At 44.2% G+C, this 23,801-nt stretch overlaps 1 protein-coding gene across 1 annotated transcript in view; it reads right to left on the minus strand.

Annotated features, from left to right (window-relative positions):
- The window catches only part of LOC138807823 (fer-1-like protein 5), a 60,833-nt gene extending 37,316 nt beyond the window's left edge, over positions 1-23,517 (minus strand). Inside the window, exons 1-17 of the mRNA XM_069993610.1 lie at positions 23,421-23,517; positions 18,858-18,910; positions 18,212-18,303; positions 17,637-17,745; positions 16,117-16,171; positions 15,351-15,460; positions 13,805-13,933; positions 11,737-11,799; positions 10,960-11,010; positions 7,714-7,744; positions 6,167-6,282; positions 5,820-5,940; positions 5,355-5,407; positions 3,801-3,869; positions 927-970; positions 753-835; positions 579-673 (exon numbers count right to left, since the gene is read on the minus strand). Of these exons, the coding sequence (XP_069849711.1) occupies positions 579-673; positions 753-835; positions 927-970; positions 3,801-3,869; positions 5,355-5,407; positions 5,820-5,940; positions 6,167-6,282; positions 7,714-7,744; positions 10,960-11,010; positions 11,737-11,799; positions 13,805-13,933; positions 15,351-15,460; positions 16,117-16,171; positions 17,637-17,745; positions 18,212-18,303; positions 18,858-18,910; positions 23,421-23,505 (1,359 nt within the window). The 5' untranslated portion in view covers positions 23,506-23,517. The remainder of the gene's footprint in view (positions 1-578; positions 674-752; positions 836-926; positions 971-3,800; positions 3,870-5,354; positions 5,408-5,819; positions 5,941-6,166; positions 6,283-7,713; positions 7,745-10,959; positions 11,011-11,736; positions 11,800-13,804; positions 13,934-15,350; positions 15,461-16,116; positions 16,172-17,636; positions 17,746-18,211; positions 18,304-18,857; positions 18,911-23,420) is intronic.
- Positions 23,518-23,801: the final 284 nt, after the last annotated feature.

Below are 23,801 nucleotides of genomic sequence, written 5' to 3' on the forward strand. Positions count from 1 at the left end.
GAACTCTGGGCCTGGGCGCTGTCCCTCAGCTCTTCAGCTCAAGGCTAGCGCTCTATCACTTGAGCCACAGCACCACTTCCAGCTTTTTTCTTTTTGCTTATGTGGTGCTGAGGAATCGAACCCAGGGCCTCATGCATGCAAGGCAAGCGCTCTACCACTGAGCCACCGTCCCAGCCCTGTCCTGTAGTTTTCTCTCTGAAAGCTATCACTTTGCCACTTGAACCATAGCTCCACTTAACAGCTTTTGGTAGCGAGCCAGAGGTAAGCGTCTCACGGACTTTCCTTCCAGGGCTGGCTTTGCACCTCTATCTTCAGATTTCAGCCACTTCAGATTATAGGCCACTGGTGCCTGGCTGAAGTAAGGTTTTTCACAGATGGAAAAGACATGGCCCAGGTACATGTAGCAAAGTGTGGGCTGCTTATTCACAGGTCTCCCATTCTCTACTGAATGTAATGGACAGAAACAAGGGCTGAGTCCTTCAGCAGCACTTCTCAGGAGCTACTGCTTTACAGAGGCTGTTTTGTTTGTTTGTTTTCTTTTTATCTCCACTGTCCCCTAGATGACATGAGAAGCTTACATTGCCTTCTTCCTGGATCCTGAAGGGAGCCTTTTTACCCCCACGGAAGACCAGAAAGCTGGGGCCAAAGCAGGGCAGGAAACCAGAGTACAATCCTGGAAGGAGAAGGTTGAGAGCTTGCTGTGGGATCCAGACAGGGAAGATGTGGGGGGAGAGGTCCCGGGCTTTGCTTGCCTTCGATCTCCTCGCCAGTGGATGAGATTTGGTTGAGGAACAAGCTGGCAGTCCCAATTTCTTCCTGGCAGTCCTTTCTGGAGCTGGAGAGACACACACTCTGCAGACTGAGCCCCTGCCCTGGCCTATCTCCTCCTCTCTGATGCATGCTGTGGCTTCCAGCCCATTGCTTACCAGTCTAAGAGTCTGAACTTGATGTAGCTGGAGAGGCAGGGCAGCTGTATGGGAAGGCAAGAAGAGCCATGAGTACATACTGGGGTGGCTTACATCTGTGGACACTTAACATATTGTTTGTTTGTGCAAAGGGGTTACAGTTATATAAGTCAGGTAATAAGTACATTTCTTTTTTTTTTTTTTTTTGGTCCGGTCGTGGGGCCTGAACTCGGCCTGAGCGCTGTCCCTCAGCTCTTCAGCTCAAGGCTAGTGCTCTACCACTTGAGCCACAGTGCCACTTCCAGCTTTTTTCTTTTTGCTTATGTGGTGCTGAGGAATCGAACCCAGGGCCTCAGGCATGCGAGGCAAGCGCTCTACCACTGGGCCACCTTCCCAGCCCTTACATTTCTTTTTGAACAGTGTCATTTCTTCCTTTGTTTTCTCCCAATTTTTCTTCCCAACCCTCTTCCCCTGTGGACACTTTGAAAGCAGCTAGGAGGTCCTGGGGCCAAGGCTTGCCTGTTACTATTTCATTTTATTTGTGCTAGTACTGGAGCTTGAATTCAGGGTTTAGATACTGTTCCCTGCTTTTTCTCATATACTTTAACATCTCTGCTTCCCTTTATTTTTCATATAGTGCTCAGGTCCTGAGTTCAAGCCTCAGGACTAGGGGATCGAGAGAGAGAGAGAGAGAGAGAGAGAGAGAGAGAGAGAGAGAGAGAGAGAGAGAGAGAGAGAGAGAGAGAGAGAGAGGAGAGAACGAACGGTCATTCTGTAATACTAACTACTCTGGGAGGTGGGGATCTGAAGAATGGCAGTTTGAGGTCAATCTGAGAAAAAAACTTCCATCTCAATAAAACAGGCATGTTGATGCCTGCCTGTTATCCCAGCTACAAGGGAAGCATAAACTAGAAGCCAACCCAGGGGCTGGGAAGGTGGCTCAGTGGTAGAGTGCTTGCCTTGCATGCCCGAGGCCCTGGGTTCGATTCCTCAGCACCACATAAGCAAAAAGAAAAAAGCCGGAAGTGGCGCTGTGGCTCAAGTGGTAGAATGATAGCCTTGAGCTGAAGAGCTGAGGGACAGCGCCCAGGCCCAGAGTTCATGCCCCAAAACTGACCCCCCCCCAAAAAAGACACCTATCTCCTCAAATAGGGTTTCTATTGTCCACAGCCTGTGCTGCACAAGCTCTACAGACTAGATGAAAGCCCCAGCAATTCCATAAGGTAAGTATTAGTATTATCATTATTTTCATTTTCATATGGGAAATCTGAGGCACAGAGAAGTTGCGTTTCTTAAGTTCTCATGCACAAGGGCTCAAGTTGTCTTTCAGAAGTTGTTTTTACTTCACACCTCATACTTAGAAACCTGGCATCAGATGAAAAGTTCATTAGGGCTTCACCAGGGCTTTGAGAACTATAATCCAGAGCAGCTGGTGGATGACTGAGAAGGACTGAAAGGTTATAGAGATCAGACCACAGAAACCCCACAGAGAGCACCTTGCAGCCATTTAGTTCAGCACAAACAGACCAGGCTACACAGAGCCCAGTGTGATAGTTATGCTCCCATAATGCATCTTGGCCACCAACTACCAAACACGTGCTGCAATTATATTTAGGGCACTGCTTAGAGCTAAGAAAATATGCAATACAAATTAAAGTGTGTCTTTTAAGGTGATTTAAAATTTTTTTTTTGTTTTTGTTTTGCTGGTAGTACTGGACCTCTAGCTTTCTAGGCAGGCAGGCTCTCTATTACTGAGTTATACCTCCTGGATTTTTTTGTTGTTACAGGTTATTTTTTTTTGGTGGGGGGGGTCCAGTCGTGGGGCCTGAACTCTGGGCCTGAGCGCTGTCCCTCAGCTCTTCAGCTCAAGGCTGGTGCTCTACCACTTGAGCCACAGCGCCACTTCTGGCTTTTTTCTTTTTGCTTATGTGGTGCTGAGGAATCGAACCCAGGGCCTCAAGCACGCAAGGCAAGCACTCTACCATTGAGCCAACTTCCCAGCCCATGTTACAGGTTATTTTTGAGATAAGATCTTTCTTCCTGCCTAGGCACCTGCCTGAACTTTGATATACTTATTTTAGGCTTCTTGTTGAAGCTAGGATAACATATGTACCATTACACCCAGCTATTGGTTGGGAAAGGAGTCTCATATATTTAAAAAATAATTTTATTATTATTATTAGGGTCTTGTACAGAAGGGCTACCATTCCATAAGTCAGGTAGTGAGTATGTTTCTTTTTTTGGACAATGTCATCCCCTTCTTTACTTTCCCCCAGTTTTCCCCTTCTCATATATTTTTGTCCCTGAGTTGGCTGGAAACCATGATCCTCCCAATCTCAGCCTCTCAAATAACTAGGATTATAGTGTGGGCCACCAGCACTCAGCAGTTTTCTTTTCTGATGGGTCTGATGAAAGAACACATTTACATCCTCTGGAAAGTTCAGTTATATGGATCACTCATCACTTAATACTGGATAAAGTGGAGTTTGATCTTAACATGTTTGTGTGTGTGTGTGTGTGTGTGTGTGTGTGTGTGTGTGTGTGTGTGTGTGTGAGTGTGTGTGAGTGTGTGTATGCTGGTTCTGGGGCTTGAACTCAGGGTCTAGGTGCTGTCTAGTGTTCTACCACTTGAGCCACAGTTCTACTTCCAGCTTTTTGGTGGTTAGCTGGAGATAAGAGTCTCACAGTTTTTCCTTCTTGGGCTGGCTTTGAACATAATCCTCAGATTTCAGCCTCTTGCGTAGCTAGGACTGCAGGTATGAGCCACTGGTGCTCTGTGTGTTCTTATGTTTAACGCTCCATCTCCCACCTATATTGCCCTCCTTCACAAACACCAGACTTTGCTTCCATTTAAGTAAGAGTGGGGGAAGGGCGGGCATGATAGAACAGTCCTACCTGAATCTGGAAGGTCAGGATCTGGTTCCATATGGGTTTGTCACTTTTTGCCCACGTACGTGTTCTGAGCTGAAAATATCCCAATGTAGAGTCAGTGCCCGTCTGTCTCTTCCTCCTGCCACCAGCTTGGTTTTCCCATTGTCCTTAGACAACTCACCACATCTCCACTCTTTAATTTTTAAATAGATATGACTACGGCTACTAATTTTATTATATAAATGCTTACACATAGATTTTGTTAGATAAGGTCTAAAATCCTATTAAATAATGGTCAAGGCTGGGCACCCGTGGCTCACACCTGTAATCCTAGCTACTCAGGAGGCTGAGATCTAAGGATCACAGTTCAAAGCAGCCTGGGCAGGAAAATCTGTGAGACTCTTATCTCCACCAGAAAACCAGAAGTGGTGCTGTGGCTCAAGGGTTACAGAGCTAGCCTCGAGCTGAAGAGCCAAGGCCCAGAGTTCAAGCCCCACGATTAAAAAAAAAAAAAGGTCAAGAACATAATCAATTGCAATAGTATACCCCTTTTAAAACCCACCAACTGACTTAATCTTTAAAACTAGCCTTATTCTAAGCGATGATATCTATGACAACCAGTGTTGTTTGAACTCATTAGGACTTTTTTTTTTTTGGCTTGAACTCAGGGCCTGGACACTGTCCCAGGCTTAAGGCTAGCACTCTACCACTTGAGCCACAGCACCACTCTGGCTTTTTCTGTTTATGTGATACTAAGGAATCAAACCCGAGGCTTCATGCATGCTAGGCAAGCACTCTACAACTGAGCTACTTTCCCAGCCCAGGATTTTTTTTTTTGAAGCAGGTACTCAAGTTTTGAACTCAAGACCTGGCACTCACTAAGTAAGTACTTTTACTGTTGAACCATGCCTCCAATCCTGATTTTTCTTGTTATTTTTGAGATAGGGTCTTACTTTCTGCCTGAGATGTGCTTGGGCATGAGCCATCTATGTTAGGCTTCTTGATAGTTAAGACAACAGGTGAGTGACACCTACTTAGTCCAGGTTTCATTGAGAAAAGGTCTCACAAATTTTTTCAGCCTGGGCTGGCCTTGATCCCAACAATCAGAGCCTCTCAAGTAGCTAAGATTATGGGCATAAACTAATGGCTCCTGGCAGTTAAGACTTTTTCAGGCACTAAAAGAAACACGAGAACATTTGTGTGTGTGTGTGTGTGTGTGTGTGTGTGTGTGTGTGTGTGTGTGTGTGTGTGTGTGTCTGTGTGTGTGTCTGTGTGTCTGTGTGTCTGTGTGTGTGTCTGTGTCTGTGTGTCTGTGTGTGCATGTGTGTCTGTGTGGTGGGGTGCTGGTACTAAGAACTAACTCAGGAATATACACTCTCAGCTTTATCACTCATGGCTGACCCTCTACCACTTGAGCCACGCAGCATTTTGCTAGCTAATTGGAAGTCCCATAAAATTTTCTGCCTAAACTGGCTGCAAAACACTATTCTCCAGGCCAGAATTATAGACATGCGTAGCTAGAATTATAGACATGAGCCACTGGTGCCATATTCTGTTGGTCTTACTTTTTATACTTACCTTTTCCCCAATTAGTTCCACCTCCAGCACAGGATTCGCTGACTGGTATTTCTCTAAGAAAATAAAAGACTTCTGAGACATCAACATTTCTGTTCCCACCCAGCGGAATGAAGCAATGGCACAACAACTTTAAGCCCCTCTTCTGATTTAGTTTGGCCTCCCCCTCTGGGCAAACTTGTCTTCAGTTAACCCTTTGTCCCTTCTGTGGTCTTGGGACTCTTGCGTCTAAATCTGGGCCTCCAAACCAGGTCAAGGGCATGGGGATTTATTTGAAAGGGTGCTCATGGGAACTTCTTAATACAACTCTTAGAGAATTTCATTCTCACTCTGAGTCCCATCCTGAATCTTCAGGTAATCTCAGAAAGAATGAGGAAAGTCGTCAGCAATCCCCCACCTCCCGCCAAACCTACGGCACCCCTGTGTTGGGAACTTTAGAGTTGTGCCCTCCCTGGTCCCCTGACTGACTGAGATGAAGGTCCTCTGCACAGTAGATGAAGAACTGTAAGTAGGCCAGGTTGATAGGGACTGCAGTTGACTTGAAGATCTCCACTTCTGTAGCAGCCATATATGGCAGCTTTTGGTCTACCTGGAGATACCAGAGAGCTGGGTAGGGTTGAGTCAGGGAGAGGTCATGGCCAACGCTACTCACTTTGGCTTCCCCATCTTCCCACTTGGTACAGGGAGGGTAGACAATCCCACCATGATACAGTGGACAAAGGGAAAAGTGGCCAGACCAATGGCCACTTTGAGAGTCCAGGAAGAACCCCAGGGAAGCAGCCAAGATAGGAAATGTAACTAGGGAATAGGCTCACCAGGGCCTGGTCTCCCACACCGAGGGCACAGATGGTGACTTTCAGGTAGCCTTGTACACCGCTGCCAGGCTTATTTGGCTGGCAGAGGCCCAGCCATTTCCTTAAAAGTGTGTGTCCTGGATAGACAGAGTGGGAGATCAGCTGCTAGTCTCCATCATTTCCCCTGAAACCAGTCTTTACTTCTGCAGAGATGGAAACATTTCCTATATATTCTGGTTCCCAGCCAATGACAGAGAAAAACAAGAGTTACTTCTGCCATTAGGCAACAATACTGTACTCACCAGACTGCCAGTTATTCCTTCTGGCACCTGCAACCCTTCTTTTTACCTTGCTATCTACTGTTGTAACTGGCCTGATGTGGAGACACACATTATAGGGGCAAGCATTTCCCCACCCCCAAATCCAGATCTCAACTTGGTTGTATGTTATGGCCAGGTTATTGTGGAACCCTCCACTCAAATATCGGTCTTCCTTAGAAGAGTGATTACTAGAGGCTGGGATGTATGGGGAAAAAGTCATAGAAGGGAATAAATCCCTACTGTTCTATAACATAGTAAAGTAATTATGGTTAACAATAATGGTCGATATCAAACTAGCTAGCAGAGAGGATTTTGAATAAAGAAATGATAAATGTTTGAGGTGATGGTATGCCAAATACTCCTAATATATATGTATGTATATATTAGGAGTATATGTATACATATATATTCCATAAATATATAAAATTATGAGCTACCAATTAAAAACTTTTTTTTGATACTAGTCCTGGGGCTTGGGCACTATCCCTGGTCTGTTTTGCTCAGGGCTCATGCTTTACCCACTTGAGCCACACTTGCATTTCTGTTTTTTTGGTGGTCACATTGGAGATAAGAGTCTCATGGATTGGTAGAGCACTCGCCTTGAGCTGAAGAGCTGAGGGACAGCGCCCAAGCCCAGAGTTCAAGCCCCACGACCGACCAAAAAAAAAAAAAGAAAAAACAAACAAACAAAAAAAAGAGTCTCATGGATTTTCCCACCCAGGCTGGCTTCAAGCCATGATTCTCAGATCTCAGTCACCTGAGTAGCTAGGATTACAGGTGTGAGCTACTGGTGCAGGGATAATAGTTTTTACTTCGTAATAGTGGCCTCAAAGGGGGAATGTGGCCTAGTGGTAGAATACTTGTCCCTATCATGTATGAAGCCCTGGGTTTGATTCCTCTAGTATCACATAAGCAGAAAAAGCCGGAAGTGGTGCTGTGGCTCAAGTGGTAGAGTGCTAGCCTTGAGCAAATGAAGCTCAGGGACAATGCCCAGGCCCTGAGTTCAAGCTCTAGCAATGGCAAAAAAGAAAAAGAAATCTAATGTAGGGTTTCAAGAAAACTAGATCCCTAGTTTTTCAGAGAAAGACGCTATTATTACAAACTAAGATACCAAGTACAGAAAAAAAAAAAAAAACAACAAAACTCAACCTCTGTAATGCTTTCCCCTTTTTGCTGGGGATTCTGAGTTATTTTGATCCCCAATATGATTTTTCTTAGAAGATATACATATTTACAGCTGTTACCTACCTGGAGAATGGTAGATAAACCCAATATCTGTCTGAAAAGGCAAAAGAGGAATGAGGATTCGTTATTTCATAGATCTTCAATTTCCCCTAAAGGCCCATGTGTTTAAAGGCTTGGCCCTCAGCTTGGCACTATTTGGAGGTACTGGAATCTTGAGGAGGTGGGGCATAGTGGGAGGTTTTATGTCACTGGGAGTATGCCCTCAAAGTGGATTATGGTACCACATCCTTCCTCTTTCTCTCCTTCTCTTCTTGGCCATGGACCAGCTATTCTGCTTCACCAAACATTTCTACCATGACGTGCTTCCCCAGGCCCAAAGCAAAGGGTCAATCAATCAGAAGCTGAAACCTCTAAAACTGTGAGCCAAAATAAAGCATTTCTCTTTCACCGTTGATTACCTCAGGTTTTTATTTTTCAGTAGTGCAAGTTGGTAAACACAGACCTACAGCTAAGATCTGCTATAACAACCACCTCAACTTCAGTGACAATATTTGCTACTAGTGTTTGAGAACTTTTTTCCCCCCCCATTCCTGGAGCTTGAACTCAGGGCCTGGGCACTGTTCCTGAATTTCTTTTGTTCAAGGGTACACTCTATCACTTGAGCCACAGAGCCACTTCTGGCTTTTCCTGAGTAGTTTACTGGAGATAAGAGTCTCATGGACTGTCCTGTCCCGGCTGATTTCACACTGCGTGCCTCAGATCTCAGCCTCCTGAGTAACTAGGATTACAGGTGTAAGCTACCAGGGCCTAGCTTGAGGATGTGCAAGTAGAATTGGTTACCAGATGCTTGAGAGTTTAAGGGAAAAGGAAGAGTAGAGAAAGACTGGTCAATGAGCATCTAGTTAGTATCAAAAATGAGCAAGAATTTTTGATGTGATATTGCATCACAGAGTAAATACAGATGACTTATACTATATATTTATTTATATATAGCTTTTGTTGTTGTTTTATACTGTATATGCATAAAAACTAGCAGAAAATATTTCCAATATCCTCGTTGTTAAGAAATCATAAATGGCCGGGCACCGATGGCTCATGCAAGCTGAAGAGCTAAAGGATAGCGCTCAGGCCCAAAGTTCAGGCCCCACAACCGACAAAAATAAAAATATTAAAAATGAATTTTTTTTCTCCCTTACAAGAAAAGAAACTTTGCAAAGACAAATTTCTATTCTTTGCTTCTGCTTTTTTAAAAATTGTTATTATAAAGGTAATGTACATAGGAGTTACAATTACATAAGTCAGGTCATGAGTACATTTCTTTTTTGTTTTTTGTTTTTTGGTTCAGTCGTGGGGCCTGAACTCTGGGCCTGGGCGTTGTCCCTCAGCTCTTCAGCTCAAGGCTAGCGCTCTACCACTTGAGCCACAGCACCACTTCCGGCTTTTTACTTTTTGCTTATGTGGTGCTGAGGAATTGAACTCAGGGCCTCAGGCATGCAAGGCAAGCGCTCTACCACTGAGCCACCTTCCCAGCCCATGAGTACATTTCTTTTTGAACAGTGTAATCCCTTCCCTTGCTTTCTCACCGTTTTTCCTTCCCATCCCCTCCCCCACAAATCTATAGTTCATTTTCAACACAGTGTCTAGCAAGTATCACTGCTGCATTTGTTCACCCTTTGTCCCATCGTTTCTGTGTTCCCTCCTTACACTCTCCAAAACAGATAAACTTACAAACAAAAGGTACAGACAAAAGGTACAGAAAACAAAAAGCAACAAAGGAAAAGAAACCCTCTTGTTTCCATTTCTTGGAGTTCATTTCAATAAATATCATTTCATATGATCATATGTACATAATTATAGTGAATGAATGGCTAAAGAAAATGTGGTATATATACACAATGGAATTCTACTCTTCCATCAGAAAAAAGTGATATTGTACCATTTGTAAGGAAATGGAAAGATTTTGAAAAAAATTATATTGAGTGAAGGAAGCCAGGCCCAAAGAAACACAGGCTGTATGGTTTCTGATAAAAGATAAAAATTACACTTGGACATGATAAATTATACAAGTCTCTAGATATTCATACAGTGAGACCAAAGGAGGATATTCTTCGGAGAGGCTCATAAGAGCTCAATAGCTTATGTGCATAATCATATAAAATGATAGTTATCAAAATGCTTCTGCTTTTTAAAAAAAGTTCTTATAAAATCAACTTCAAGGGCTGGGAAGGTGGCTCAGTGGTAGAGTGCTTGCCTTGCATGCATGAAGCCCTGGGTTCGATTCCTCAGTACCACATAAGCAGAAAAAGTTGGAAATGGCACTGTGGTTCAAGTAGTAGAGTAATAGCCTTGAGCTGAAGAGCTGAGGGATAGTGCCCAGGCCCAGAGTTCAGGCCCCATGACTGGCAAAAAAAAAAAAAAAAATCAACCTCTACTGCTCAGCCCATAGGATCATTTATTCTATTTTATGGAATGCAATGCTGCCTGTTTTAGAATCCCAAAATAAAGCCAATTAAAATATTTATATTGTTATAGTTATATGCTTTGACAGATTAAAAAAAAGTCTGTTGATTAAAATTTAAAAGTAACTAGGCATCCTGGATTTAATCTAGCAACTTACCTTCTCCTGTGTTTCTGATATATGGAGAATATTGTTATAACTCTGCATGACTGGTTGAATTTTCACCATCTCTCAGCTTCTACCACTTTAGGGGATGCTGTGGCATAAGCTAAGGGTCTCATGCATACTAGGCAAGTATTCTACCCCTTGAGTCACTACCCTAGCCTTTTTCTTCTACCATCTTGTTTTCAAATAGAGCTAACTTTGCCTAGGCTTGCCTCCAATCATAATTCTTATACTTATGTCTTTCCAATAGCTTGAATTACAGGCATGCACAGGTATGCCCAGTTTCAGTCTATGTTTTCCCAAGTTACTTTCTTTTATTCCCATTCTGTCCTCTTTGAGTTTCTCTAACATTTTGGTTGGCCTTTTGGGATCCTCTCTGTTTCCATCTTCTGAAAACAGATTTGAACTGTGTTCATAATATAATGAGTTTGGATAACATGACGCCCACTCTAAACACTTTAATCCTCACAATGACCATGCAGGTTGGGTATATTCCTACTCCCATTTTACAGATGAGGAAATAGGGGCTCAGAATAACTTGTCTAAGTCATCCAACTGTGAGGTAGATCCAAATTTGGTTCTTTCTGTGGGAAAATCCAAGTCCTTTCCCCACTCAGGCATGAAGCCCACCACCCTGGGTGCCTACAACTAGTTTACTCAGGCTTCTTCTTTTATATGGGGCTTACTTGAAATCTCCCAATCTCTGCTTCGTATCTCTTTGCTGAGGAGTTCAACACCTGCAAGGGAATTCCCAGAAAGATCTTAATTATAATTATTACCCTGGTTCCCCATCCTCTGGTGAGAGCAATAGTACAGCCCTCTGTGATTTACTAAATGCTTCCTAGTAACCCTGACTCACACATATTCTCATACTTTTTCTCATTTACTACTCAGAAGAACCCTGCAAGGCTTGGATTTTTAGTTCCATTTCACTGATGAGGAAATTGGTCAAACTGGCCAGTTCACTTGCCCCAGGTCAACACAACTCACGGTTTTGGAACCAACTTTCTCCATTACACACTGTCCTAGTTGTCTCCTCTATGTGCAGGACTCAAGAACATCTAAACACTTCCAGGGTGAGAAGTCTCTTTGTTCTCCTTAGCCCTATGCTGGTACATAGCAGGACGTGCTGACCATTGTGACTAGCACCCTCTAGTTGGGAACTGGAATGTTCCACTCCAAAGGGCCAGTGGTGACATAAGAATCCTGGAATACAGGAAGGGACTGCTTTGTTCACAACAGCACTGAGCTCTGCCAGTTGGCAAATTCTAACATTTGTTGAGTGAAAAAATGAGTGAATGAATGTGCTATCTGGACTACCAGGGGGTGGAGAAGATGGTCAAAATGATGCCTTCTAAAATGCTCCTTACTCCAAGTGTTGGAGTTGGAGCTGACGTTCTCTTTAACATTGTGGTAGGACAAGAAAGTAGAGCCATTTTGCTGAGGACCATTGGGCTCCTTACCTGGATTGAGATGATTTCATCAAAGACCTTTGCAGGAACCTCATAGAAATTCTGGAAGAAGATCTGGGGCAGAGAGAATTGAGTATATTTTTCTTCCATTTCATCCGAGGGCCCGGTAAATCTGATGCTTCAGAACTATGTGCTCCATCACCAGCTGTGCCCATTTCAACGACTTTCAGCTTCTACCACCCTCCTCCTCCCCCACAGCTGACAATTCCTGGACTCCTGGAGGGTTTTTGGTCTATTTATAAGAAAGCTAAAGGGGCTGGGAAGGTGGCTCAGTGGTAGAGCGCTTGCCTTGCAAGCCTGAGGCCCTGGGTTCGATTCCTCAGCACCACATAAGCAAAAAGAAAAAAGCCGGAAGTGGCGCTATGGCTCAAGTGGTAGAGCGCTAGCCTTGAGCAGAAGAGCTGAGGGACAGCGCCCAGGCCCAGAGTTCAGGCCCCACGACCGGACCCAAAAAAAAAAAAAAAAAAAAAAGAAAGCTAAAGCCAGGCCACGCCTGTAATCCTAGCTGCTAAGGAGGCTGAGATCTGAGGATCATGCTTCAAAGCCAGCCTGAACAGGAAAGTCAGTAAGACACTTATCTCCAATAAACCACTAGAAAACCAGAAGTGGCGCTGTGGCTCAAGTGGTAGAGCGCTCGCCTTGAGCTGAAGACCTGAGGGACAGTGCCCAGGCCCAGAGTTCAAGCCTCACGAACAACAACAACAACAACAAGGAATGGTAGGAGATTCCTGGAAAACAGTGGCTCAAGGCCCAGCTAGCTGTCCTCAGGATGGCTATTTGGAGCCTTTGCATCCTTCTAGATTGCTTTGCTAGTCCACTCTACCTCTTCTACCTGCTGCAACCAGACCTCCTTTCTCCTCTCACTCTCCTGATTAAATCCTCCTTCCTGGTACTACCCATGATAACATTCTATCCAGACACACTTCTAGATACTGTTCTGCCACCAAATCAAGATATTTCTTGCTTCCTGGTCTTTGAAAACAGTTCTTCCTGAATAATCTTTCTCTATCCTATCTTTTCCTATAGAATCTTTCAAAGTATATGGATCCTTTTCTGAGTCCCCTGCACTACCTTCTACTACATTACTCAGTTACTGCTCCTCACTTACCTCTTTAATAGACTATTCACTGGTTAAAAAAGTAATTTAACAGGTATCTGCACCTTTATGTGTGTGTGTGTGTGTGTGTGTGTGTGTGTGTGTGTGTGTGTGTGTGTGTGTGTGTGTGTGCATGTGCATGCACCAATATTGGGGGTTGAACTCAGGATCTTTTCTGTTCAAGGCTAGCACTCTACCAACTCTCCCACACAAAACACACATCCATTTCCAGTTCTTTGGTGGTGAACTGGAGATCAGAGTCTCTCAGATTTTTCTGCCTGAGGTTCAAACTATGATCCTCAGATCTCAGCCTCCTGGGTAGCTACGATTACAGACATAAGCCACTGGCACTCAGCTATCCTGTACCTCTTATGTAGCAAACAAAATGCTACAACTTGGAATTCCAGCAGTGATGTACATGCTGTAGGCCTACATTTCAAACTTCATTGGCAATGCTCCCAGGCTTCTATCAGACCCAGTATGCCTTGTTACTCATGAGTACGTGTGTTGTGCCCTCATCAGTCCATTAGCTCCTCAAAGACAAGCTCTGAATTACCCTGCTCTGTATGCCCAGTGTCAAGCACCATGTTTGGTCCTCAGTTAAGTATTCAATAAATGCTTGTGCACTAGCAGATACCCTAGTCAAAAAGCAAACTTGTTAGCTGGGCACCAGTGGCTCATGCCTGTAATCCTAGCTACTCAGGAGGCTGAGATCTGAGGATGGTGGTTTAAAGCCAGCCAGGGCAGCAAAAAGTCTATGAGACTCATCTTCAATTACTCACAGGGGGAAAAATACTGGATTTAGCACTGTAGCTCAAGTGGTAGAGTGTTAGCCTTGAGCAAAAGGAGCTCAGAGACAGCACCCAGGCCCAGAGTTCAAGCACAAGCATGTTGTCTGTAGGATCTGTAGGAAATGCCCAACCCCTGGCTAGCCCACATTTCCAATGCATCCATTCAGCATACCTCATTGAAGAAAGGGTTGTTACCCATCTTGATCCGAGTGTTGAACTGGTGGCCTGCAATGGTAACCTTCACTACTGGCTTGATATTGTTGCCCATGAGCTGTCGGGCTTCAAACACCTTTACCCGAACCTACCGAAAGAAACACACAGGAGACACCACATTGACAGAGGGACCCAGGTCTCCCTCCAAAGGGACTCTTCTCTCAAGATCAAAATTGTCCTGATAAGAAACATTCTAGGTGCTGCAGATAAGAGTGAGAACTTATGGAAAGAAGCCAGGGCAAGTTAATAGGACTTGGACATTGGCTGGGTGTAGGAAAAGAAGGCAGTCAAGGTTGACTCCCACCTCCTAGACAAATAGAAGGCTGGAAAATAAACAAAACTAAGGCAGAAAAGCTGCATGCTGGTGGCTCACATCTGTAATCCTAGCTACTCAGGAGGCTGAGATTTAAAGATTAAGTTTCAAGGCCAGCATAGGCAGTCAAATCTGAAAGATTCTTGTCTTTAGGTAACCAGCAAAAACCTGTAAGTGGAGGAATGACTCAACTGGTAAAGTGCCAGCCATGAGCAAAAAGTTGAGAGAGAACATGAGGTCTTGAGTTCAAGTTCCAGTACTCTCAAAAGAAAAAAAAAAGGAAGAAAGGAAAAGAAAACTTTAGAGTGGTGGATGCCGGTGGCTTATACCTGTAATCCGAGCTACTCAGCAAGCTGAGATTTTAGGATTATGGTTTGAAGGCAGCCTAGCAGGAAAGTCCATAAGATTCTGGTCTCAACTACCAAAAGGCCAAAAGTGGAGCTGTAACTTAAGTGATAGAGTGTCAGCCTTAGGGGTCAAGCTAAGGGACAACACCTAATCCCTGCATTCAAGCCTCAGTATCAGTAGGAAGGAAGGAAGGAAGGAAGGAAGGAAGGAAGGAAGGAAGGAAGGAAGGAAGGAAGGAAGGAAGGAAGGAAGGAAGGAAGGAAAGAAGATAGGTTTTAGTTTGATTTGAAAAAATTGTTATTATGAATGTGATGCACACAGAGGTTACTGTTTTATACGTCAGGTTATGAGTAGATTTCTTTTCGGACAATGTCACCCCTTGCCTCATTCTCAGTGTTTTTAGTCTGAATTTTGTCAACATTTTTGTTAGAAATTTTGCAGGCTAGGGGTTAAAGGGAAATTGGTAAGGCACAGGCTTTCTGAATTCACATGGAGACCATAGACCTTCCCATGGTTCCTCTAGGCTTCTCCTTTACAGTTATTTTGACCTTATATGTGCTCCTTTGTACTGCCAACAATCCAAGGATTCTGGAAAAGCAAGGTCCATGCCTTCTGCTCTGAAGACTTAGCATCCAGCAGGCCTGCTAGCATGCAGCCAGATCCTCCTACCCTCACTGGAGCCATCTCTAGCTTTATTTATGTCTCCTAGAGGTGCAGGAGACACAGTTAAGAGCTGAAGCTAAGACTGAAATGCCAAACTTCTACCATGACTTTCTGGAGGGGAGGAGATGGCACAGGAACCACAGAAAAGGGGTCCGCAGGTCACAGGCTGGAGATTTCTCACCTGAAAGTGCTGAGGCCTAGAGGACAGAGCCCTGTGCATGACGGTGCCAGGGACCATCCATTTCTGCTGGCTGGCCTTTTTTGCAGTCGTGCCTAAGGGGTCTTTGTTACCTGGGGAAACATAGTTCAAAGTGGTTGCAGAGGATGGAGCTTAAAGTTTAAGGTATTTTTCTCCTTTTATTTTGTTTTTGTTTTTTGCCAGTCCTGGGGCTTGAACTCAGGGCCTGGGTACTGTCCCTGAGCTTCTTTTGCTCAAGGCTAGCACTCTATCACTTGAGTCACAGCACTACTTCTGGCTTTTTCTGTTTATGTGGTACTGAGGAATCAAACCCAGGGCTTTGTGCATGCTGGGCAGGCATTTTACCGGTAATCCACATTCCCAGCCCTTTTTTCCTTTCATTGTTTTGTCCCCAATGACCAGCTCCTCACTAAAACCATGGTCAAGAGGACCCATAGGGATATATGTCCTCCACTGAACATCCCATGGCACCTCCCACGCTTAATACCTATGAATTCTGGGTCTATTCTTCACACACTGGGGTTTATTAAATGGTTCTCCTGTCTCCCTCTGCATATTGAATACTGGGCCATATATCTACTGATGGTGAGAGGACACACTGGGGAGATGCATGGATCTCCAGCTGTGTGGAGATCTAGTCACTAGACAAACCCTAGCCTGACCATCAGTTATAGGCCTCAAAGATGGGTCTCACAGATCCTAAAGAGTCTATTCAGTTGTATTGGAGAAGCTCCAAAGAAGCACATACCTGTTTTCTCAATATGCTGGGGGGATATATAGGCCACCTTCAGGTTGAGAGTACACTGAAAAACCAAAGCAGAGGAGTTTTAAGCCAGACTTGCAATCCTCATTCAAGTCCTAGTACCTTCCAGCCTGGCTGAGTTCATGCTTGGTGCTTTTAGGGAAGGATATGATGGCTATGATCCAGGGCCATATCATGGACACCTATGCAGTCTGGGCAGCAGAAAGTTATAAATTGGTGAGGATAGAGAAATGGCTACTGAGAGAAGGATCTGGAGAACGGAGAAGTCCCATAGTGATGGCAATGGCAGAAGAAGATGCAAGAGAGTGGTGAGGAGAGGAAGAGGTAACTTGGGACCTATCCAGATCCATGGTGTTAATATCTCTTCTCCAAACTTCCTGTAGGAATTGCTAATACCTGCTAACTGACCCCTTTCTCCAGACCACCATTACCACTGCCCCTGAATCCCCTCTTTGTGCCCTCTGTAAATGATCAGAATGAAGTCACAGCTCAGCAGCATAGATAAACCTTCATTTCTGACCCCTGGTTACCCATCTAGCTTCAGCTCTCCCATCTTTGTCTTTAACCTCCCCTCCTAGAGAAAATATACAGGCAGCTTGCCCTCCCTGAACCTGCCTCCTCTCCATATAGTTCATGTCCCTGCTTGGCATTGCCTTCTTCTCCTGCCAAGTGGGTAAACCCATGCCCTTCTGAGAGGTTGAATATACAAATGGATGATGGCCAGATTACATATAAAAATAGAACTCTGAGCACAATCTGTGGTAACCAGTCAAAGAAACTAGTCCATTATCTACAGCAAGCAGCCTAGGTAGACAACCATTGCTAAGTCAGACTGGTAAGACAAACTGTAAAGTTGAAGCAGAGGAGTTGAAAGCTAGACCTGAAACCCTTGGCTATGTCATAGCACCAGAGCCCCTTCCAGCCTGCTTAGGTTTATGCCTGGTTCTCATAGGGGAAATAATGTAGCCAGTACACCATGGGCTATGTCTAACAATAATCCAGGAAGCCAAATCATAAGAAGCAGCCCTCAATTTGTGGCAGCTGTCAGCTCTCCTGATTTTTTCCCCACTTCCAATTTAGGATCATTCAGAGAAAGCTAAGTATTCATCCTGAATCAATGATATAAGATGCTGGGCTTCTACTTAAGCTGTCTTTATTTTCTCCCATGTCAACAGGCTCCAATCATGGCACATTTCACATTGTCTTTTTCCCACTGCCAAGCTTTCCTGCTCCTTTGCCTGACTTTGAGTCTCTGTTAATACTGGATCTTATATCCCAGGGCCAAGGTGACAGCAGCTGACTCCAGAGGAAAGCCAATTCAACCTTCTCAATAAATGGATGGAAGAGTGGATGGGAAATGAACAAAATGGAAGAATCATAGAATAATGGCGAAGGATGGCAGGAAGCACTCATTTAGAATGGGGCATTGTCCCACCCCCTCTACTGGTAAAGCTCAACTACAGTAGCCACCTGCATTCCTCCAGCCTTGCCTGGCCCTGACTCACATTTGTTGGCTCCATAGAATGATTGAGCAGGACCAGGTTCTTCAGAAAAAGGATCCTATTTGGTTGTTTCATCAATGGCTTAAGCAGTACTGTAGCCAGGCCGATGAACCTGAGGGGATGAAGAGCAGCTGTGAGATCCTAGTGAAGGTAATGGGGGACCTTCTTTATCCCAGGCATGCTAAAGAACCCGGTGAGGCAAAGCACCCACTAGAAGGCTCAGGGATCTCCACTCCATGCGAAATTGCCTGAGAGAATCCCAATAGCTGATTGGACCAAGTGAGGTCACCTGACCCAGACTGGGCCAATCAAATTCTCCATCCTGGAAATGTCGACCTGGTTGGCTATATCTTCAGTCTCAACAAGATGTTAATCTTGGCTCTGTACTAGAATGGAGTCTAGTGATAGGGAGCTAGGATTCAGTCAGTACAGAGGAACAGAGATTTGAGATGGATAGAAATGCTGCTAGCTTCAAACCTCCATCCTCAGATCTCAGCCTCCTAAGTAGCTAGATTACAACATGAGTCACTGGCACCCAGTCTGCTGGAGTTAGACTCTTCTATATCTCTCTGCCTCACCTTTCTTTCTTCATTGAGCCCATGTCCTGAAGAATGACTTGTAGAAAGGAGTCATTTTCCAACGGGCGATTCCAGAGGTGCCAGATTAGGGTCTGTGTGGAAGTATGGAAAAATTAGCATTTTCTTCTTCTTTTTTCATCCTATCATTCTGGGAAATGAATTAAAGTCTAGAGAGTGGGCTGGCATTGTGTTTATTCAAAACTCAGAACCTAAACTCGTGTCTAATTTCCCCAGGAATGGTATTAACTACCTTGCCTGAGGTGTTGGTGTCCCACCTGGGTTGAACTGTGTGGGTGTGTTAGGAGTTAAGGGAGCAGGATAGTAAGTATGTGCAAAAGATAAAAGGGAATCCTGCACAGGGGACTATGTGTCTTCTTCATTCAGGCTTCATCAGGATGGCCAGGTTGGATTAGTTGGGCTATACTGTAGTCTATTCCCAGAGGTGAGGGAGCAGGTCTAAGAATAGCTGTGGAAAGGTGTGGCTTATGCAACTTTTTCAGATTAGGAACAACTCTTAGGCCAAGGTTCCCCAGCCTTGAGAAACACTGGTGAAGCTCCCATATGCTCCTAGACCTCAGAGCATCTGCCTGATCCCTTGCTGTTGTGGTCATCCCTTCGTCTTCTAGGCCTGTGCTGGTTTGTCTACCTCATTCCAAATGGGGTTATTCCCTTCCGCCATTTGAGTTCTCTTCTTGACATCTGCAAAGACAGCAAAAGCCTGGCATTGGTGCTAGGAAGTATTTAAACATCTGAGTTGGAATGGGGGTCAAGAAAGGCAAAAGACTTAGATATTAAGTCCAGATTGGCAGGTGTTATTTTGCATTGACTGTGTCCTTCTCTGGGAACTTCAGTTTTTCTCACTTTTTATCACCCTCTGTGGAAGATAATACTCTGTGTTCCTCTCTCTCTCTCTCTCTCTCTCTCTCTCTCTCTCTCTCTCTCTCTCTCTCTCTCTCTCTCTCTCTCTCTCTCTGTCAGTTGTGGGGCTTGAACTCTGGGCCTGGGTACTGTCCTTGAGCTCTTCAGCTCAAGGCTAGCACTCTATCACTTGAGCCACAGTGCCACTTCCATTTTTCTGAGTGGTTGATTGGAAAGTCTCACAGACTTTTCCTGCCCAGGATGGCTTTGAACCTTGATCCTCAGATCTCAGCTTCCTGGGTAGCTAGCATTACAGGCGTGAGCCACAGGCTCCCTGCTTTCATTTTCTTCCTCAATACTCACAATATCTTGAAGCCAAGTCAGACTGTGTGATCCATTCTGGCCAATGGTGTATAGAAATGATAGTTGCCACTGCTAAATTCCTCATAAGTCTCCATTCTCTTCCTCTCCTCTCCTCATACCCATACACTCATGACCTGCTCACAGGATGACACCAGGTGACTTCTCAGCCACAAACAAAAAAGCAACGGATCCCTAAGCTATTTGGAGGAGCCACACAGATCTTTCAGACCAGAGCAATCCATGCAAAGCTGTATGAGCAAAAGGTCAACTTTTACTGTTAAACTTCTAAGACTTAAGGTGTATTTATAACCAGGGCTAAGCCTTTTATACCTTAAGACACCTTGAAACATCTCTCATCGGTTGAAAGTTCTTCACTCTCTAAAAATCCCCCTACCCAGAAACACATTTAACAGATGAGTGTTTCACCCTGAAAAATATTTTCTTTAAAGATTATTCTGTGTGTAGTCTGGGGGTTTGAACTCAGGATCTTGTGTTTGCTGAGCAGGTACTCTACAACTTGAGCTACGCCATCAAAATTGTGTGTGTGTGTGTGTGTGTGTGTGTGTGTGTGCTGGTACTGGAACTTGAACTCAGGGCTTGGGCACTGTCCCTTAGCTTTATTTCATTCAAGGTTGGCACTTGACCCACTTGAGCCACTGTTTCATTTCCAGAGATAAGAGTCTCATGGACTTTCCTGCATGGGCTGACTATGAATCAAGATCCTCAGGTTTCAGCCTTGTGAGGAATTAGGATTATAGGATTATAAACCACTTAGAGCCTGGCTAAGCAAAATAATTTTTAAGTTGCTCATTTGCTTTGAGCTTTTCCAAAGGGAAAGAAAGTGTGTGTGTGTCTGTGTGTGTGTGTGTATACACACGCGCACGCGCGTACCAGTGGATGCTGGGAATGGGTACAGAGTAGTTTATGGTATATAAAGAAGATGGGACATATAGGGACAAAAGAAATAAAAAATATATTAAACAGGGGCTCAGTGGTAGAGGGCTTGCCTTGCATGTATGAGGCCCTGGGTTCGTTCCTCAGCACCACATAAGCAAAAAAAGTGAAGTGGTGCTGTGGCTCAAGTGGTAGAGCACTAGCCTTGAGATGAAGAGCTGAGGGACAGTGCCCAGGCCCAGAGTTCAGGCCCCACAACTGACCAAAAAAAAAATATATATATATATATAAATTAAAATATATATATATAATATAAAATAGGAAATCAGGGTTGGTAGTTATATCTGTGAATAAGCCTAAGATTTTGAGTATTAGGTATTGTTTGTTGTTATTGTTTTGGTGCCAGTTCTGGGGCTTGAACTCAGGGCTTGGGCACTGTCTCTTAGCTTTATTTCATTCAAGATTGGCACTTGACCACTTGAGCCATAGCTCCACTTCAAGCTTTTTGGTGGTTAATAGGAGATAAGAGTCTCATGGACTTTCCTGCCCAGGCTGACTTTGAATCATGATTTTCAGATCTCTGCCTCCTGAATAGCTAGGATTGCAGGCGTGAGCCACTAGTGCCCAGCTAGGCATTTGTATAAGAAGCATTTTAGAAGAAAGTTGGCACTTATGATGTGATAGCAATGACGACTTGGACCAGAAGGGAGCTGCAAGTCTCTTGCCTGGCTAATCCTAAGACTGGGCAACTGGGGCAAATGAATACTGAACTCCAATCACACCTACAAAAATCTGCCACCTGAGACATAACTATAGATCACCGTGTGAACTCCATGTCCCATATGTTCAGCCTCAGTGTTGTTCAACAAGCATAGTTTTATAGATCGGGGGAAAAAATTAAAGGAATTGTTTTGTTTTGTTTCTATACTGGTTTGGGGGCTTGAATTAAGGGCTTGTCTTTTTCACTCACTCATGGCTGGTGCTCTACCACTTGATTCACACATCCAGTTCCAGGAATTGTTTTATTTTTTATTTTTGTGTGTGTGTGTGTGTACCAGTACTGGGGCTTGAAGTTGGGGCCTGAGCACCATTCCTGAATTCTTTTGATTAAAGCTACTGCCCTATCACTTGAGCCACAGCTCCACTTTGGCTTTTTGTGGTTAATTGGAGATTAGTGTCTCTCGGACTTTTACTGCTCAGGCCGGTTTTAAAATTCAATCTTCAGATCTCAGCCTCCTGAGTAACTAATATTACAGACATGAGCCACCAGCACCCCACTTAGGAATTGCATTCTTTACTCAGACCTCTGTAGGCCTGCTTAGAGTAGGATGCCTAGAGTCATCCTGCTCTGTAGGATGCTTAGAGATGACTCTTAGAGTCATAGCAATTACTTTTGAATGAGCTTTATAAGCAACAAAAGTCTTTTTATAAATATAACTATATTTGTCCCTCACAGACATTCCATAAGGTTAATGAGGCAAAGGTTATTACTGTGGTTTAAGTGGTAGACCACCAGCTGTGAGCCAAACCCTAAGTTCAAATACACACACACACACACACACACACACACACACACACACACACACACACACACACACACACACACACACAGAGTAATTAACATTAGCTGAACATAGACACAGGAGGATTGATGAATTCCAAACTAGCCTTAGCTACATAATGAGACCTGTCTCAAGAAAAAAAAAATATTTTGGAGCAGTAACTAGTAGAAGTTGTATTCAAGATTGTCTGTATATTAAGTCCTTCTATCAATTTTAGGAAGAAGAGGCCTTACTTTCTTGAACCCTCAGTTTATCACATAGCCCTAGTTCATGGAAGGTCAAGGAATATTTATTCCTGTTCTTTACCCATAATCATTTCCTGGGGTAAAAAATGGAAGGCAGAGAAATCATAAGAACTGACAGTGGGCCAGGTGCTGGTGGCTCACGCCTGTAATCCTAGCTATTCAGAAGGCTGAGATCTAAGGATCACCTTTCAAAGCCAGCAGGAAAGTTCATGAGACTCATCTTCAATAAACCACCAGAAAACTGAAAGTGGTGCTGTGGCTCAAGTGGTGAAGCACTAGCCTTGAGCTGAAGAGCTGAGGGATAGCACTCAGGTCTAAAGTTCAAGCCCCATGACGGACAAAAAATAAACAACAAACAAAACAGTGAAAAAGACGTTAGATTTCTTTTTGGTTGGCTTGTTTTTACTGAGCTGGATTGGAACTCAGGGCCTCATACCTTCTAGGACAAGTACTCTACTATTGAACTTTAGTCCTTTATAATTATTATTTTTTTTTATTCCAGTACTGGGGCTTGAACTCCGGACCTTGCAGTCAATATTGCTTGGCTTTTGTGTTCAAGGCTGGTGTCGTACCACTTTAGCCACACCTGCACTTCCAGCTTTTTTTTTTTTTGGCCAGTCCTGGGGCTTGAACTCTGGGTGTGGGCACTGTCCCTCAGTGTTTCGACTCAAGGTGAGCACTCTACTACTTAAGCCACAATGCTACTTCTGGGATTTGGTTTTTGGGTTTTTTTGCTGGTTAATTAGAGATAAGAGTCTCACAGACTTATCTGCTCGGGCTGGCTTTGAACTGCAATCCTCAAATCTCAGCCTCCTGAGTTGTTAGGATTACAGGCATGAGCCACCAGTGGTGATAGGTTTTTTGTTGTTGTTGTTGTTTTATTTTTGGCCGGTCACGGGGCTTGAACTCTGGGCCTGAGCGCTGTCCCTCAGTTCTTCAGCTCAAGGCTAGTGCTCTACCACTTGGGCTACAGCACCACTTCCAGTTTTCTGAGTGGTTTATTGGAGATAAGAGTTTCTCGGACTTTCCTGCCCAGGCTGGCCTGGAACTGCGATCCTCAGATCTCAGCCTCCTGAGTAGCTAGGATTACAGGCGTGAACTACCAGCACCCGGTTTGGTGTTAGGTTTTAAAAACAACTTGACACTGTCTAGTTTACCATTTTGTTGTACAAGTAATCTCTGTCAGAGTAGGATGCCAATAAATCTAGTGGGTTTTTTTTTTTTTTTTTTACTGCATGCAAGTCACCTCTTGGGGCTCTTCTCTGTCATTGTGCCCCTGGCTCTCACCTCTGAAGGAGACAATCACACAAGGTTTGGGTGTAGGGCTTATGGATGGGACAATCTGGGCTGACTCCACTACAAGTTGAAGCATCTTCCACTTATTTCTTCCTCCTTTCCCTGCAGAGCTACAGATTCCTTCTGAAAGCTTTGATCCAAGCCTTCTCCCAAGATTCACCAGGTGAGGAGAGCTTAGCAACAGGAAGGGATGTCACAGAGGTGTATGGTTCTTGGTTCTGGAGAGGAACTCTGGGAGAGGAAGGTGGATAAGAGCACATGTAAAGCCAGTGGCTGGAGGTGACTAGGCCTGCACAAACAAAAAGACCTGGCTGCTTTGACATTTTCTCTTTCTCTTCTCTTTTTCTTTTATTCTTGGTATCCTTTTGATTT

This window comes from Dipodomys merriami, unplaced genomic scaffold (genome assembly GCF_024711535.1).
Source record: "Dipodomys merriami isolate MVZ:Mamm:240054 unplaced genomic scaffold, mDipMer1.0.p SCAF_435, whole genome shotgun sequence".
Taxonomy (NCBI): Eukaryota; Metazoa; Chordata; class Mammalia; order Rodentia; family Heteromyidae; genus Dipodomys; species Dipodomys merriami.